At 44.1% G+C, this 16,150-nt stretch overlaps 1 protein-coding gene across 3 annotated transcripts in view; it reads right to left on the bottom strand.

Moving 5' to 3' along the window:
- The window catches only part of FRMD4A (FERM domain containing 4A), a 418,655-nt gene that overhangs the window by 348,588 nt on the left and 53,917 nt on the right, over positions 1 to 16,150 (bottom strand). Inside the window, exon 1 of one of the 3 annotated variants that reach the window (XM_083701337.1) lies at positions 7,116 to 7,326. The exons of the other annotated variants lie outside the window; for them this stretch is intronic. Within the exon in view, the coding sequence (XP_083557463.1) occupies positions 7,116 to 7,148 (33 nt within the window). The 5' untranslated portion in view covers positions 7,149 to 7,326. Of the gene's footprint in view, positions 1 to 7,115; positions 7,327 to 16,150 lie in introns of those variants that run through there. 3 annotated transcript variants of the gene reach the window in all.

Raw genomic sequence — 16,150 nt, 5'->3', positions numbered from 1 at the left:
CCCTTGTGATATGGGCCAAGAGTAGGACTAGCTCAAGACTTTTTGGCACCTGAGGCAAACCACAAAATGGTGGGGAATGGAAATCTACCTTGGGAACAAGGGAGAGAATCAAATCAGCCTTACCCAATGGTTGAAGTGGGAATCAAAGGTAGATGCAGACCCTAGGAGACCCAGGAGAGGGCAGCCATTTCCTCCTTAGGCCTCCTATTTACCAAGAGGCTGCTGTAGAGGAGGCATGCGGGGGGGGGGGGGGCTGCAGAGGACATGACAGATCTGGCCTCCAAGGAGGGCAAAACAGCTATGGCTGCCACTGCAGCAACAAGAGTGGGCAACGCATTCCTTGCAGGCCAGATCTGCTGCCCCTGTGGATCCTGCTGCCTGAGGCGGTTGCATCACCTTGCCTTGTGGGTGGGCCGGCCCTGCCCAAGAGGCACAGAACTACAGAGTCCCACTGAACAACGGAACAGTAACACAATATTGATCTGCCTCCCAATTACGTTTGATTATCCCCAAACCAGGCATTTTCACTTTACTGACTTATCAGTTTGTACAATCCTTATCTACCAATCTGAAAAAAGTTACCGCAATGTTGATGGAGCCTTCTGTTTAACTACTTCATTTTCCACATGGCAGCCCATCAAACCACCACATCCTGCCCCTTCTCCTTAACCTCATGCATATTTATGTGCCAATTATTAAGATCCTGAGGTATAAATGCATTAAGGGCCCATGATTTAATGTGCTTAAGACTATTACATGGTATAATGCAATTACTGTTTGATGTGCAATTTACCTCCACACTTTATTTCACAACTGTCACTATGTTATTAAGTAGCCATAACATAAGAAGACAGTGAGGCAACCACTGACCAAACAAATTACTGGTCCACGAAATCTGCTTCTGAAATATGTTCTTTGTGAAATAACACATATAAAGAAATCAGCAGAAAACAAGGGGCCTATTTGTCCCAGTTTATAATCAAGGAAGTGCCAGGCCTCAAGGCTGGATGAAAGCCTTATTATACACCATATGTATAATAAATGTTAAGTGAACCCCGCAAGCTAATAGATATAATACAAAAGGGGAAAGGAATGAGGAGGGAAAAGGAAAGCAAGCTTCAGAGCAGTGGCTCCTTCACGGGCTGACGGATGAGGATGGACAGACTCCCCTTCTGCCACAATTAGCTTCCTGGGAGGCAGAGGATGAACTGGCCAGTGACGGGGGAAGGGCATGGCTCCCTCCCTGTCTCCCAAGGACAACAAACACTTAGAGAAGAGTGGCTAATTTATATCCGTTTATAATTCATCATATCTGCATCCCATTCTTCTCAATACTGGGTGGTGGAATACACAGGGTTATCCTATTTGATCCTCACAACCCCCTGCGAGACCATGGCTGGCTCCAGATCACACCACCAAGTTCATGGCTTTGGACTCCTGGCCAGACCAGTCCAACTGTAGTCACATCCTCTCTCAGCGCCTGCTTGCTGGGGCTGGCAGGGCAGAAGGAAGACCAGCACTTGGTGGAGCTACAGACAGAGGGCCTCCCTGTCTGGTTGTAAGTGAGAAAACAGACATGCACAGCGGATCACTCATCTTCATCAATCACATGACAGAGGTAAAATAATTTAAAAGTCTAATAAAAACAACTATAAAGACGGCTGTAAAAGGCTATAAAAGGTTTGTAATCCAGGAGGGTTCACGGAGGAGAAGTTGTTACAGCCGCCATCTTCCAGTTTGGTCCCATCATCAATCGCATGATCTAGGGCTGAACTTTGAAAGAAGGCATGGGAGCTCAAGGGCTGCGGAGATTAATCCCAGCTCTTGGTGTGCACACACACGAAAACTCATACCAAGAACAAACTTAGTTGGTCTCTAAGGTGCTACTGGACAATTTATAGATAGAGATAGAGATAGAGATAGAGATAGAGATAGAGATAGAGATAGAGATAGAGATAGAGATAGAGATAGAGATGATAGAGATGATAGAGATAGATGATATAGATATAGATATAGATATAGATATATAGATATATAGATATATATAGACTGCGTCAGACCAACACGGCTACCTACCTGAACCAAATACAAGACAGATCAACAACTTTAAAAGTATTTCTTCATACAACCCAGTTACTGAAAACATGGCAATAAAGTGGTACCTCGGTTTAAGAACAGTCCAGTTTAAGAACAATTCGGTTTACAAACTCCGCAAAACTGGAAATAGTGTCCCGGTTTGAGAACTTCACCTTGGTCTAAGAACGGAATCCGAATGGTGGAAGGGCCCCGGCAGCATGAGGCCTCATTAGGGAAAGCGCGCCTCGGTTTAAGAACGGTTTTGGTTTAAGAACGGACTTCCGGAACAGCTTAAATTCATAAACCAAGTTACCACTGTAGTTAGTTAGCCACAAGAATTAACAGACCTTTTTGCATAAACCATGCTCACCATTCCCTTTCATTCTAGAATAATCAGGCTTCTGATTTTAGTCAGAAATAATGCTTTTTGTCAACCACACAAACTGTACAAACAATGCAATGATACAGAGACGTAGATGAGTAATTTAACTGAGATACATTTCTGTGACCTTGATTTTTGAAAACAAAGAAAGCCCAACGTGGGCCCAGGGTTGCAATCCAGCATCCCAGTAACCCCTGCTAAAGCCACCAGTGCAGAGTGACGAAGCACAAAATAGAAAGGATTGCAGGTGGACAAATGAGTGATTTTTAAAGGCACTTATTATTATTTTGCTTTTTCCACTTACAGCAGCCCAGGACTGTATGACACTCTCAATATGAACTAAGAAATGTCCCCAAACTCGATTTCACCTTTTCTAACGCACTAGCAGGGAAATACAAGGTTTCATTTTTGGTTACAGGATTTGCATTGGGTTTTCATGAAATGCAAGCATTTGCTTTTGCCATCTGCTAAGTACTTTGAAGAGAACCCAAATTAGTTTAAAAATATACATTATACTCACTCCCCATATGGTTCCACAGAAAGAAATGTCAGCTTTCCCTTCTCCTCCCTTAATTTTGATCCCAATTATTTGTACAAGCGCAAAGTGACTGCCAAGTATAATATCATCATCGTTATTATATAGTATTTGCCTAGATTTTTTAAAAGTACACAGTGCTTTACAAACTGCTTTACATTCAGCCTCACAACAACAACAACACTATTAGGCAAGTTGATGTTTCCCTGCCCTACAAAAAATGGAATGTAATTTTTAAGAAACAAGTAGAAATGCCTCCAAGATTCTGGTGGGTCTTGGGTTCCCTTGGCCCGGGGGGATGAGTGCTCAGGTAATTTAAATGGACCATTTTCCTCATTTGCTCAAACATTCTGGGGTGCTCCGTGCAAAGAACAATTGTAGCAGTGCTTTGGAATGCCTTTGCGGGTCTTGTGCCCTCCCCAGCACTTCTGACAGAGCCCTGGGTAGACGTTTCAACAGACCTCCATGGCATGGGCTTGGGGTGCCAGCATTTCTGGGTTGGTTCTGTAAGAAAAAGCCAGCTCTTGGACACCCCTAAAATAGCTATTTGGAACTGATATCATCTGCTTTTCCTATTTAGGTATCAACATATCCTCACATTTCATTAAATAACTTGATCAATGTAACATAACACCTGTCCACTTTTGATTCCTATTCCACGTAACTGTCCATTTTGTGGTCCAGAAAATATTTATTATTAAAGGACACCCAGCCCCAATATCATACTTACAGCAAATAGTAATTATGATGTTAACCAGATGGCGAACCAGTATCATGCTAGTTTGCCTCAGGCAACCATTTCAAGAAAATGGACAAATGAGCATACAGTGGAACTATCACCAACACTATTATAATTTTGTCCATAGAGAACAGTAAATTGAGAATACTGGCAATTTTTTATTAAATCGAAAAACAGTCACAATGGTGGTGGAAAAGCATTGCCCTATTAAGATTGTTTCAAAAGATATAATTGTCCCATGTTCTCCCTCCTCCATAATATTCTTTGTCATTTTCTCAACCAAGATTACTACATCAAGCCTAGTTTCCTAAAAGCCTCCGGCAACACAGCCTGTTATTGAAGAATAGAAAGAATGTACTTGCAAAACAAAACAAAACAAAAATCAATCAATTAATTTTAGTCCCAAGCTTTTAGACAACAATTACCAGACTCAAAATCAAAACTGAAACACCCACACACTGTTTTCCTAATCACTGGACTATGTTGTTGTACGAAAGTATAACATATCATACATATAATACTTTGTAATTAAATTGACTATAAAGGCAACATGAAAAGAGTTGGCTTGTTGGCACCTGTTTGAAAAAGACCAAATAGTGAAGGGTGTGGATTGCTGTTTCCATAGTTTCCTTTAAAGGACCAATTCACTGCTGTGTTACTTTGCTTCCTATCAGATTCTATTAGGATAAGTGATTGGTGAATCACCCACTCAGAAAAACAATATTTTATTCATGGTTGCATGTCTATATGAATAGCTTGGGGTATTATCTTTTTAAATTGCTGTTTCAATGCTGTTGAAGCTACTGTAATTATCATTTATTTAATGCCAGCAGTCATAACAACTGTGGTAACAACAACGGTGTGCCGTGGAAAGACAGGACTTTATTTGTGCAATAGGTCACTCCTGACAGAGGTTTCTCAATGGCTGAAGACAGGGCTGAAGCACATGAAATAAAAATAGCTCAAGTTCCCCTGGTGCAGAGTGCATTTCCGACATCACTGAGAAACTAGAGTCTCTGCACACATCAGAGACTGGGCAGAAGCGTTTCAATTCTAGCGGGTGGCATTTCTAGCAGGTGAACTTGGGGCCCAGCACCTCTTTCTTCTAGGAATTAAGCTTCTTCCCCGCAGCATTTGTATCTATGTTCTTTCAGTGGCCTTGAACCTTTCCAGGCTCATTGTGCTGCACTTCCTCAATAGCCAGCAATATTTGACCCACTTTTTATTTGTTGCATTAATTTTTCCTTTCCTGTCTTTATCTACAGCTCTCCTGTTCTCACATTCTTCCCCTCTCTCATCCTCCTTTCCCACTCCCTCTCATTCCCTCTCAAAAGGGTGTTTGTGAAACCCACATCTATGGGTTGCAACAACCCACCACTTGATCACCAAAGAGGTGTATGTATCAGACTGCATCCCCTCCAAGTGTCCCGATTTTCCAGCGACAGTCCCAGAATGACAGAAGCCATCCTGTTTTGTGATTTGGTCCTGGAATGTCTCTATTTCCCCACCAGCACTGCTGGCGCTGAGCTGAGGAAGGAGGAGGAGCCGGCGCTTGTCCTGAGCGATGAGGGTGGGGAGGCGACAGCTGAGAGGGAGAATCCCGTTACCTCTCCATGACCACCGCTGCCAACCTCCTCCCCTGGGCAGCTCATAGCTAAATGAGGGGGCAGGAGGTGTATAGTTGGGGGATGAGGAGGAGCCTCGTGGCTAAGGGAAATCAAGCGACATGAGGTGGGGCTGGTTCAGGAAACACTGTTCCTGATAAACCGATCTTAGGGGAGACATGATGTAGTTTGGAGGCAGAGTGACTTAAGAAAGAGCTGTTGTTTGATACAGTTCGCTCAGAATAGCTAAAACCAGCCTCTCCTCCCTTGGCTCTCTTCTGTTTCTGTTTCTGTTTTCAGTCTGCTGACTATGGAAACTGATGTGAGCAAAGTCTTAGGAATGGCTTGAACATGTGGTCAGCTGCATGGGCATCTACACACTGCCTGGTTTCTGAGACCAGGGTCCACGTGGCTCTTCCCAAAAAGCTGGATGTGTTAAGACAAGTCAACAATCCTTTTGAACTGCATGCAATCCATGCTAAACAAAATAAATCCAGCGTACTAAAGACACACACAGCTTCAAATGTGTGAGCACTAGTGAAATGCCTGCATTGTGAACAGCAGGACCTGTATCTTGCAGGAGCGCCTGGGGCCAGTTCTGTCTGCTGCTGACTCTGTTCCACACAGCAGGCCATGGGCACGTCTGAGAGAACTCTGGCAGAGACATTAAGGATAACCCGACTCCCAACCTCATAGCACTCACACACACACTTCTGTCTCTTGGTCACATTAACTGTGACAGAGGACTTTTCAAGGTGGCTCTCTCTCCCATGTACACGCACACATAATGCACATATGGGCCCATGCTGGGGTTTTGTTGAGGTGCATGTGCATTGGTGTGCCCATTCCCCCAAAGCAGCTTAGCCCTTGCCTCTTGGAAGGCTGGGTTCAAGTCTTGCCTCTACCACTGTATGGTTCATTGTGTGGCTTTGAACCAGTCATTATCGCTTAGTCTCAAGTCTCTTCAAATAGGGACAGCAATGCCCTTCCTCACAGCATTCCTATAAAGCGCATTATAAAGCATTAAACAAAACAAAAAAAGACACCAACTAGTATTAGTCCACCTTATTTAGATCAGTCACTCAACAAACTTTGTAAGAGGCATGTCAACATGACTAGTGGACCACCAGCATTTTCACCTCAGCAAAATGCCACCACGAGTTGTAAATGTAAAATCAAGATTAACACAAACTTCACTACTATGGCATTCTCTTTATTTCTTAAACCTCACTGCATTAAAAGAAATCATTGAGCAGCTTTCTAGCATAAAACTCAAAGGACAAATAAAGCCCCGCTTTGAGCATGTCCTCTTGCACCCTTTACAGTCTCCCAGCGCAAATTTGGTCTCTTTCACACAAAAATGCTTTTGCAGCAGATAGAAGTAAACAAAAGCCATGTCGATTCCTTGCCTATCTGCAATTCTGCTGTCTGAAAAAATGCTGTTCCTCCACAAATAGCAGTAATAGTAATAATCATTAAAAGCTGCACAGCCCACAAGTGAACAGCTCCCCGGGTGCGCACAGTCCCTGCTTCCCACACAACACAATGAAAAGCATCCCGACAGGAAACCCACAGGAAAGTGTGAGCGGCTGAGGAGAAATCCTTTACAAAGGAATCCCTCTGAAGCAGAGGAAGAGGAAAATGAGGGGTTTCTCCTCCTTTCAGCTATCTGGCTGTCCTCCTCTAAATCAAAAGTACAGATTCACAATAGACAAAAACTGAGGCATCTCTTCCACACACTTCCTCTCCCCGGGAAAGCACTGAAATGTATCTCCTTACCTTGGTTCTCATGGGAGACAGAAGCCCTTCCATTTTGCTTTCTTCCACATGCCAATCCTCTTTTCCCCAACTTAGTTTCTCTCTTTTTCCTCTTCAAGTATCCCATATGATGAATGAAACCATGTCCAAACCCAGCAGCGACTTCCCCTCAGAGAAGCTGAGGCGGCAGCAGCAGCAGCAGCAGACCTGCCTGTCTTCAGCTCCTCCTCACTCTGCGCTGTGAGGAACATGGGGCCAGAGAAGCCTCCTTCTCCCTCCCTCCCGCCCTCCCTCCCTCTGTGCATAATGTGCCTGCAGCTACGTACTATAGTCACTGACAAATGCTCCTTCTATTACGTAATGCGTTCAGCAACAGGAGATCTGAAGCAAACCAGAGGGATCAGGTCACGCAGGACAAGTGGAAGCTATGGGCTTGTCTCTGAGCATCTGTGGCCAGCGGAAAGCAGCCCTGCCCCTCCTATCAATCAACTGGATTCAAAGGAAAGGGAAAGGAAAATCCTGATTGCCAGAACTCATGAGTAGTAAGTTTCCTGGGTGCTTTGGATCTGTTTTTGCCTTAAATCTGAACACTTCCTTCAATTCAAATCTGAACCTGCCTTCAATTCAAGAACACACATAACACTCAACGTATGGAGGGTTAAGTAGTTGGGGGTCCAATTATATAATGGGGGGACTGAACTAAGAATGAATAAATCTGTCACTTTCAGTTTCTCTTAAATTCCGTACACCACGTTTCCACATGTCTGCAATTGCAAAAAAAAAAAGTATTTGCAAAAGTCCATTAGCATTGTACTGCATATTTATGCTAATTTATACATCATTGTATTAATTTGTCTCTACTATATACATTCCTGCCAACATAGCAGTTCGAAAGCACGTCAAAGTGCAAGTAGATAAATAGGTACTGCTCCAGCAGGAAGGTAAACAGTGTTTCCATGTGCTGCTCTGGTTCGCCAGAAGCAGCTTAGTCATGCTGGTCACATGACCCGGAAGCTGTCTGCGGACAAACGCCAGCTCCCTCGGCTGGTAAAGCGAGATGAGCGCCGCAACCCCAGAGTCGTCCGCGACTGGACTTAATGGTCAGGGGTCCCTTTACCTTTTTACTATAAACATTTTGCAAGTAATTTCCATTAACATAGTGCATTTTTGTACATTATTTCTGGCCAATATATACTTTTTAATGCACACTTTAAAATACTGTAAGCACGCAATTTAGGCAGAGGTTACAGGCTAGGGATCACACCTAAAGCCGAAACACTTTGGGTGCAATGGCTTTCCCCCCAGATGCCCACCCCCTTTCCGCCCCTTTCTATTTTTTTATTTTTCCAAGTGCATAAAGCTGAATATGCACAAGTTAAATGTGCGTAAGCTGCAGGCTTACTGCATACATATTTTCACACAAGCTTTACAAGGGTTAATATCAAAACCTATCTGCAGTGCCAGAACTCATCCACAAAACACTGAGAAACATCTGAACATAGACAAAGTCTCTCTTTTTCTCTCATTCCCTCTGCTCTCGCCAGCCTGGGACTGGGGGAGGTAAGCAGCGCAAGCACAAACTCCTGCATCTTCAAAATTAAACCTTGATATTAGCTTTACAAGTGTGCAAATAATATCTGATAAAGGATTGCCTAATCTTAGTTGAAGGTTCATCACCTAACATTAACAATAGACTTATTTTGCACAATGCTGAGAGGCCACTGCTCAGAATTAGCTTTATGTTACCAAGATACTATTTCCAAGAGACAATAAACTGAGAGAATCACTTTTCAAAAGAAGAAAAGAAAAGCAAAAAGCCAGAGGCACGGTAAGACATTATAAGAGCAGCCTGGGTTGTCTTGATATCTGCCCCCTCCACCTGCCTTTCCAATGCTGTTTGTCTACTAGATTATTAACTCTGTGATTCTTTTTCTTCTCCACCCTAAAGGCTCTTGCTTTTGCACTATCTTCCTCTTGCCGCTTGTGGGTTGCTAAGGCGTTCCACCTACTGCTGCACCATTAATATGCATTCCAAAATAATGATATTGCTCTTAACCATTTTCCAGTATGAATGCAACTCCTCACTGAAATGCTGACCAAACCCAAGCTCCCGGACACATTTGCCAGAGCAAAGGAAATGCTTTTGCAACTCTTATCAAACATATCCATTTCTTTTAGCTCACTTTGTCATTTATATTCAAACCGTACTTACAAGTCTCTAATAAGTGCTGCAGAATAAATCACATTCATGCACATCAAGACTCCACTACATTGATAATGATTTACTGACTAGTAACAGGATTAATATCCAATGCGAGACTTGCAACAGCAACACTTAACAGTGACAGCCGTTCGCTGATATTGGACATTAGAGTCATTTATTTGGTTTTACTGGAGTTTCTATGTTGTACATGAAGTGTGATTAGGATCAAAGCCTAAGGGCAGCCCCATCCTAAATACTGTATATTTACAGGGAGATGGGAGGAGAAATCATTTCCCTGCTTCTTGTTTACTGTCCTGTAACCTGCCCAGGAAATGTGCACTAATAGGCAGTCTTCTTCAATAATAATAATAATAATAATAATAATAATAATAATAATAATAAACAACTTGTAGTCTGTTTTTTTGCCAATTGTGATGCCAACTCTAGTGACAACAGGGATGGGTGAACTGTCAATTTTGGTTTTTCATTTTGCCAATCCTAAAACCAGTTCTCATTTCCACTTCTGTTTGCAAATTCTCCCCCCACCCCACCCCAAAGTCCTCATGAAAATCCACACGCATTCTGGTGCAAATTTATCCAATACACACATCTTTTAATGCACCTTCACCTTATATGCACAATATTGCGTAGGATTCTTCCAAAATATAAAGCATTTTTATATGTTATTTTCGGTAATGAATAAATTCATATGCAGGGTTTACTTTCCAGTACAAATTACTTGGCTGGAGAACTCCCTTGCAAAAGTCAAATAATTGCACGTTTCAAAGAATGGCTGCATTTCAGTTCGCATATTGTTTCCCAAAGTGACAATTAGGTAGATTCGCTTTTACATGTGAACTGAATCTAATTTCTCTTGTATCCCTAGTGGCAAACAAGCCACACCATGGCTGCAAATGAGACAGAGAAGCCAGCATTTTGTGGTCTGCATCTTTCCCAAATGGCTAATTTCCCCCAATATACCCTAAAACATGGAAGGCCATTAAATCTCTCATTAGATGCATCTAGCATCTTGTCAGAGGTCACAGGATATGCGAAGATAATGCTCCAATTTGTTATTTTTACTTCCTACAAGTATTTGTTGCTGTTACTGCAGCCCAAAGACTTCCAGAGCAGGTTAGAGGCAAAACCACAAATAACTGTAATAACAGCAGCACAGTCTCAGATAAAACAGAACAATCCCACTATTATTTAGCTTTGAGTGCTAAGAATGAGAAAGGTGGGTGGGTAACCTGCTGCCCTCCAGATGTTGCTAGACTCCAACAGCCCCTAGCAGCACAGTCAATGATCAGAGATGATGGGAGTTGTGGTCTAACAATATGCCTAACATCTTGCCCACTCCAGGCCTAGGGAAACTAGAAGAAGTCATGTCCAGGCTAGAGGACGGTCATGCACTTCATGTGCAGCTGCCTTTAAAACTCCAGAAACTTCTGCCAATTTCAAATGTGGTCACCAGAGTCCTGATGGGGTACCTGCTACACTAGCTTCTAGCACATTTCCAAGCCCAATTTAAAGGGTTGGTTTTAAGATTTTAAAGCCTGCAAAGGTTTGGGCCCAGGCTATCGGGTGGGCTGCCTGCACCCGTACCATGTTGCCCATGCTCTGAGATCCTAATCAGGGAATCTCTCCAGGTGTCTGCCTCCCAGGTTTGCAGGCAGGTGAGAGGGGCTTCCTGTGGTGGCTCCATACCTTCTGAACACCCTCTCAGTAGAACTGCTTATGGCATCAGCTACACTTCAGGCATTTCAAAAACTAATTTATTTATTTTTTGTCCGGGATGGAGGCAGAAATATTCCACAAAACTGATGTGTCACTGAAGGAAAGGTTTTTCCCACTGGAGAAGGTGGGAAAACTTGAGAAAAGATCTCCATCTTAAACCTCAGGCAGCTTCGCACGGAGCCAGAGCCCCAGCCCTGCTTCACCCTCACAATTTCTGTTTTCTGATTCCGTGGAAGGCCAGGCACATCCAGCAGGCATACTAGAGCACGAGGGTTTTGAAAGTCTAATGAGAAAAGACCTTTGAGCAGCGCCAGTCCTTGCGGTCACCGGAATGGCTGTGATGGTGGGCAGCAAGTTCAAGTGCATAACAATCTTCCGAACAAGCAAGGGGGGTGGCTCTGCGGCGGCTCTGGCTGGGAACTACCTGGGCCTCCTTCGCCCCCTCCCACAGCCCCACACATTCCCAAGCTTTCTTCATGAGGATAATACAATGGGCGGCGGCTGCTGCTGCTGCTGCTGCTGCTGCTCCTTCTGGGCTCCATTTCATCTGCATGCTGCTTGGCGATCATGTGACTGGGCAGATTATCAGCTGAACAAAAGGAAGCATCAAGGGGTTGCCATGGAGACGTCCAGGCAATCTGACTGTCGCTGGCATTGTACAAAGATCTAAGAGTGGTGGAGGGAGACATGCTAATCACCCACTGCAATGTATCGTTTTATTTTTAGCATATGGAGCCTGTAGAATATTAATGTTGCTTTTCCTTTGCACTATGCTTTTCATTCATAAATTTATGAGGTTTTAGTATTATTTCTTCTTGGTGTGGCTCCAGAAGACCAAAAGGGAACACCTTTGCTTTCAATAGCTGGCAAGTGTGGGCAGGGGCAGCGGGGGGGACGGGGACGGGGACGTATGTTACAGGAAAGGCTACAATCCAACTGATAAATGAATGTTTCTCAAATATTTTTTGGGCTGACCCCCTTTTGAAATTTCTTCCGTCTTCTGCCTGCCCTGCCCCGCCCTGCCCACTCACCACAAACCAGCATCTATTCAGCGTATGTGCATAAAGGAAGACCCCAAAAGGGCCAGGGGGAAAGTCGACACAAAAGTTCAACAGATACAAGAAGAGACAGAGGCATTAATACTAGTCCTGTCAATCCCAGTGTGTTTTGAGTGACTGGCTGTTCATCAGGAGACGATGGCGATTTCTAACCTGATCTCATTTCTTGACAGAATTACAAGCCTGGTAGATGAAGGGAACGCAGTGGATGTAGCCTACCTTGATTTCAGCAAGGCATTTGACAAGGTGCCCTATGATATTCTTGTAAAGAAGCTGGTAAAATGCGGTCTTGACTATGCTACCTGTTATATATTGAAGTTCTCACCCTGGCCACCAGGAGTATTGTGTATGTAGTTTTCACTCAGGTCCACGTCAGTTATTTTAGGCGGGAAATCCTGGGTTGTTGTTGCTACAATGTTGACAGCCGGCTGCCTATAAAAGCAGGCCGGCTGAGCTGTTTGCTGTTCAGTTTCTATTCCAGCTTACAAAATAAAGAGCTGCTTTGGAGACATCGCTGTGTCGTCTGTCATGTCTACCCACTATTCAACCCTGGCGATGAAGATGGGATCAGTGGACATCAGAGCACAGCCAGACGCGGCCACCCTCTGAGATGAGCTGAATCACGGAGCTGAAACACTGAGCGAAATCACGGAGCAGAACCAATTCAGAGCTGACTGTTCTGGCTAGAGCACGGTGTACCATCCATCGCCTCCACATCGGCATCGGAACCATGGCTTCACTCGTGCCTCTACCGCCGTTTGCCCCAGCCTCTGAATCCTGGGACTCCTACCTCGCTCGGTTTGACTGCTACCTCCAAGCAAATGAGCTGACAAGAGGGTCTGTAGAGCAGAAGCGGGGCCTCTCCTCAGCCTTTGTGGCCCCGAAGTGTTCGCGACGGCCCGAGCATTGGTTGCGCCTCTAGCAGTCCAGGCAGCACCTTGGGACACGATTCAAGAGAAGCTCCGCAACCACTAAGCCCCAAAGCCGTCCGAGATTGCTGCCCGCCATGCGTTCTACCACTGGAACCAGGCAGAGGGGGAGTCAATCAACAACTACACCACCGCCCTCCGACAGGCTGCAATGCACTGCGAGTTCCAAGACTTAGATGATGCCCTGATGGATCAAATCATCTGCGGGGTCCGGGACATCCGTCTGCAACAGCATCTCCTCGCCACGCCACACCTCACGCTGCAGAAAGCCACTGAGGAGGCCGTGGCCTCAGAAGCTGTTGAACTCTCCGCCCAGGAAATCCACAAGGCCAGTAGACCGTATTTAAAGGACTATGTTGTTGGACATGTAACAGTGTTGGTCTAATGGAAGTATGTGAAATGTAACCGATATGTTTTGTGCCTAATTGAACCATTACGTGTAGTGCTGTATATAAGGAAACCATTATGATTGTAACTAACGACTTATCTCGGTGGGGAGGGGTGTTATGTATTGAAGTTCTCACCCTGGCCACCAGGAGTATTGTGTATGTAGTTTTCACTCAGGTCCACGTCAGTTATTTTAGGCGGGAAACCCTGGGTTGTTGTTGCTACAATGTTGACAGCCGGCTGCCTGTAAAAGCAGGCCGGCTGAGCTGTTTGCTGTTCAATTTGCTGTTCCAGCTTACAAAATAAAGAGCTGCTTTGGAGACATCGCTGTGTCGTCTGCCATGTCTACCCACTATTCAACACTACCACTCAGTGGATTTGTAACTGGCTGACTGACCGAACCCAAAGGGTGCTCATCAATGTTCCTCTTCATCCTGGAGAAGAGTGACTAGTGGGGTGCCACAGGGTTCTGTCTTGGGCCCGGTCTTATTCAACATCTTTATCAACGACTTGGATGATGGACTCAAGGGCATCCTGATCAAATTTGCAGATGACACCAAACTGGGAGGGGTGGCTAACACCCCAGAGGACAGGATCACACTTCAAAACGACCTTGACAGATTAGAGAACTGGGCCAAAACAAACAAGATGAATTTTAGCAGGGAGAAATGTAGAGTATTGCACTTGGGCAAAAAAAATGAGAGGCACAAATACAAGATGGGTGACACCTGGCTTGAGAGCAGTACATGTGAAAAGGATCTAGGAGTCTTGGTTGACCACAAACTTGACATGAGCCAACAGTGTGACGCGGCAGCTAAAAAAGCCAATGCAATTCTGGGCTGCATCAATAGGAGTATAGCATCTAGATCAAGGGAAGTAATAGTGCCACTGTATTCTGCTCTGGTCAGACCTCACCTGGAGTACTGTGTCCAGTGTTGGGCACCACAGTTCAAGAAGGACACTGACAAACTGGAACGTGTCCAGAGGAGGGCAACCAAAATGGTCAAAGGCCTGGAAACAATGCCTTATGAGGAACGGCTAAGGGAGCTGGGCATGTTTAGCCTGGAGAAGAGGAGGTTAAGGGGTGATATGATAGCCATGTTCAAATATATAAAAGGATGTCACATAGAGGAGGGAGAAAGGTTGTTTTCTGCTGCTCCAGAGAAGGGGACACGGAGCAATGGATCTAAACTACAAGAAAGAAGATTCCACCTAAACATTAGGAAGAACTTCCTGACAGTAAGAGCTGTTCGACAGTGGAATTTGCTGCCAAGGAGTGTGGTGGAGTCTCCTTCTTTGGAGGTCTTTAAGCAGAGGCTTGACAGCCCTATGTCAGGAGTGCTCTGATGGTGTTTCCTGCTTGGCAGGGGGTTGGACTCGATGGCCCTTGTGGTCTCTTCCAACTCTATGATTCTATGATTCTTAGCTGTCTTATCCCAAACAGAGCTCCCAATGACAGCCCACAATGGCATCAATAAAGGTTTCTGCTGAACCTGTTGGATTTCTGTTAAAAATCCCTTCTCTCCGCCCCCCTCCCCAACTGATGAACATACACTGGTGAACACCAATTATATTATATTGATAAATCTGCTTTTAATATATTTTTGTCATTTAATTGTTGTTATTTATACTTAATTGTTAATCTCTTCAGGAGTTTTTAGTGGAGAGATATATACAAATTTAATAAACCTTAATAGGTCTTAAGCATACACATTTTGTTGAAACTGACACATTGCTTAGCAATGAAGCTAAGAAAAGTAAAAACCAGTGAAGTTGACTAAAATAAGATTTATATATTTTTAAAAACAAAACTGCTTGGACCGTTAGCCATATGCAACCATGATTAATACCTTGTTTGCAAAATGAATGCTGATTTGCAATCAGATCTAAGAATGTGCTGATATAGCCACATCTTATGATCTAGTCACTGCAGAAAGTTAATTGAAAAATTAGGCTAACAAGTGTTAGCCTAAGAAGAAAGACAGAGAGACTAAAAGTTTCATTATCTGATCTAAATTTTTTAATCCAAGCAAAGTAATAAAGATCACCAAAGCCACTTAATAAGAAAGTCACTTCCCAAGATGTGCGTATTCTTGCCAATGATTTTCCATAATTAAATGGGTTTCATTTACAAGTCATGTGCATTTTGGGATTTTTTCTGTATTATTTTTATGTGCCTGGAATTTTCAGTGCAACTATTTAGCTGACTAAATGCTTCATCTCTTTTCACAAATGATGCTTAAATCAGTTTATGCTTTGCTCTCCCCCCCCCCCAGGTGTAATGAAAAAGGTACGTTTGACTAGAATGAAACATTGGACTTTTAAAAGAGCTCTTCCCTGCTTTCTCTGTCACATCCTGAACACCTGCAGACCACACATTTTAAGCTGAAAGGTGTTATTAAAAACCTGGCAGTTCTCAGGTGACTGAGTCCAAGTGGGTGCTAAAAAATTCTAACTGATCCTAGAAGACAACGCAGCAGCACACAACATTCTGGTGGAGGCAGCACATGCTTTTTTAAAAATTTAATTTGGAGGCACACTGGTGTAGGAATGTATACAGGTAAAGGTTCCCTGCTCTCAAAGGAGGCGTTGATCTGAGCACAAAGGAAAACCTCCTCTGGACACAGGCAATTCCTCTCCATCTCTGCATCTGAACTATTCAAGGACATGTGGTGGCGCAATCACCAACCTCAGTGGAGAGGGGGGGGTGAGTCTGGAGCAGCGATACACAAAGAGAAGCAG

Source organism: Podarcis gaigeae (assembly GCF_964106915.1).
Source record: "Podarcis gaigeae genome assembly, chromosome: 10".
NCBI lineage: Eukaryota > Metazoa > Chordata > Lepidosauria > Squamata > Lacertidae > Podarcis > Podarcis gaigeae.
The sequence above is the reverse complement of the archived record's forward strand: the minus strand, read 5'-3'. Positions and strand labels throughout refer to the sequence as shown.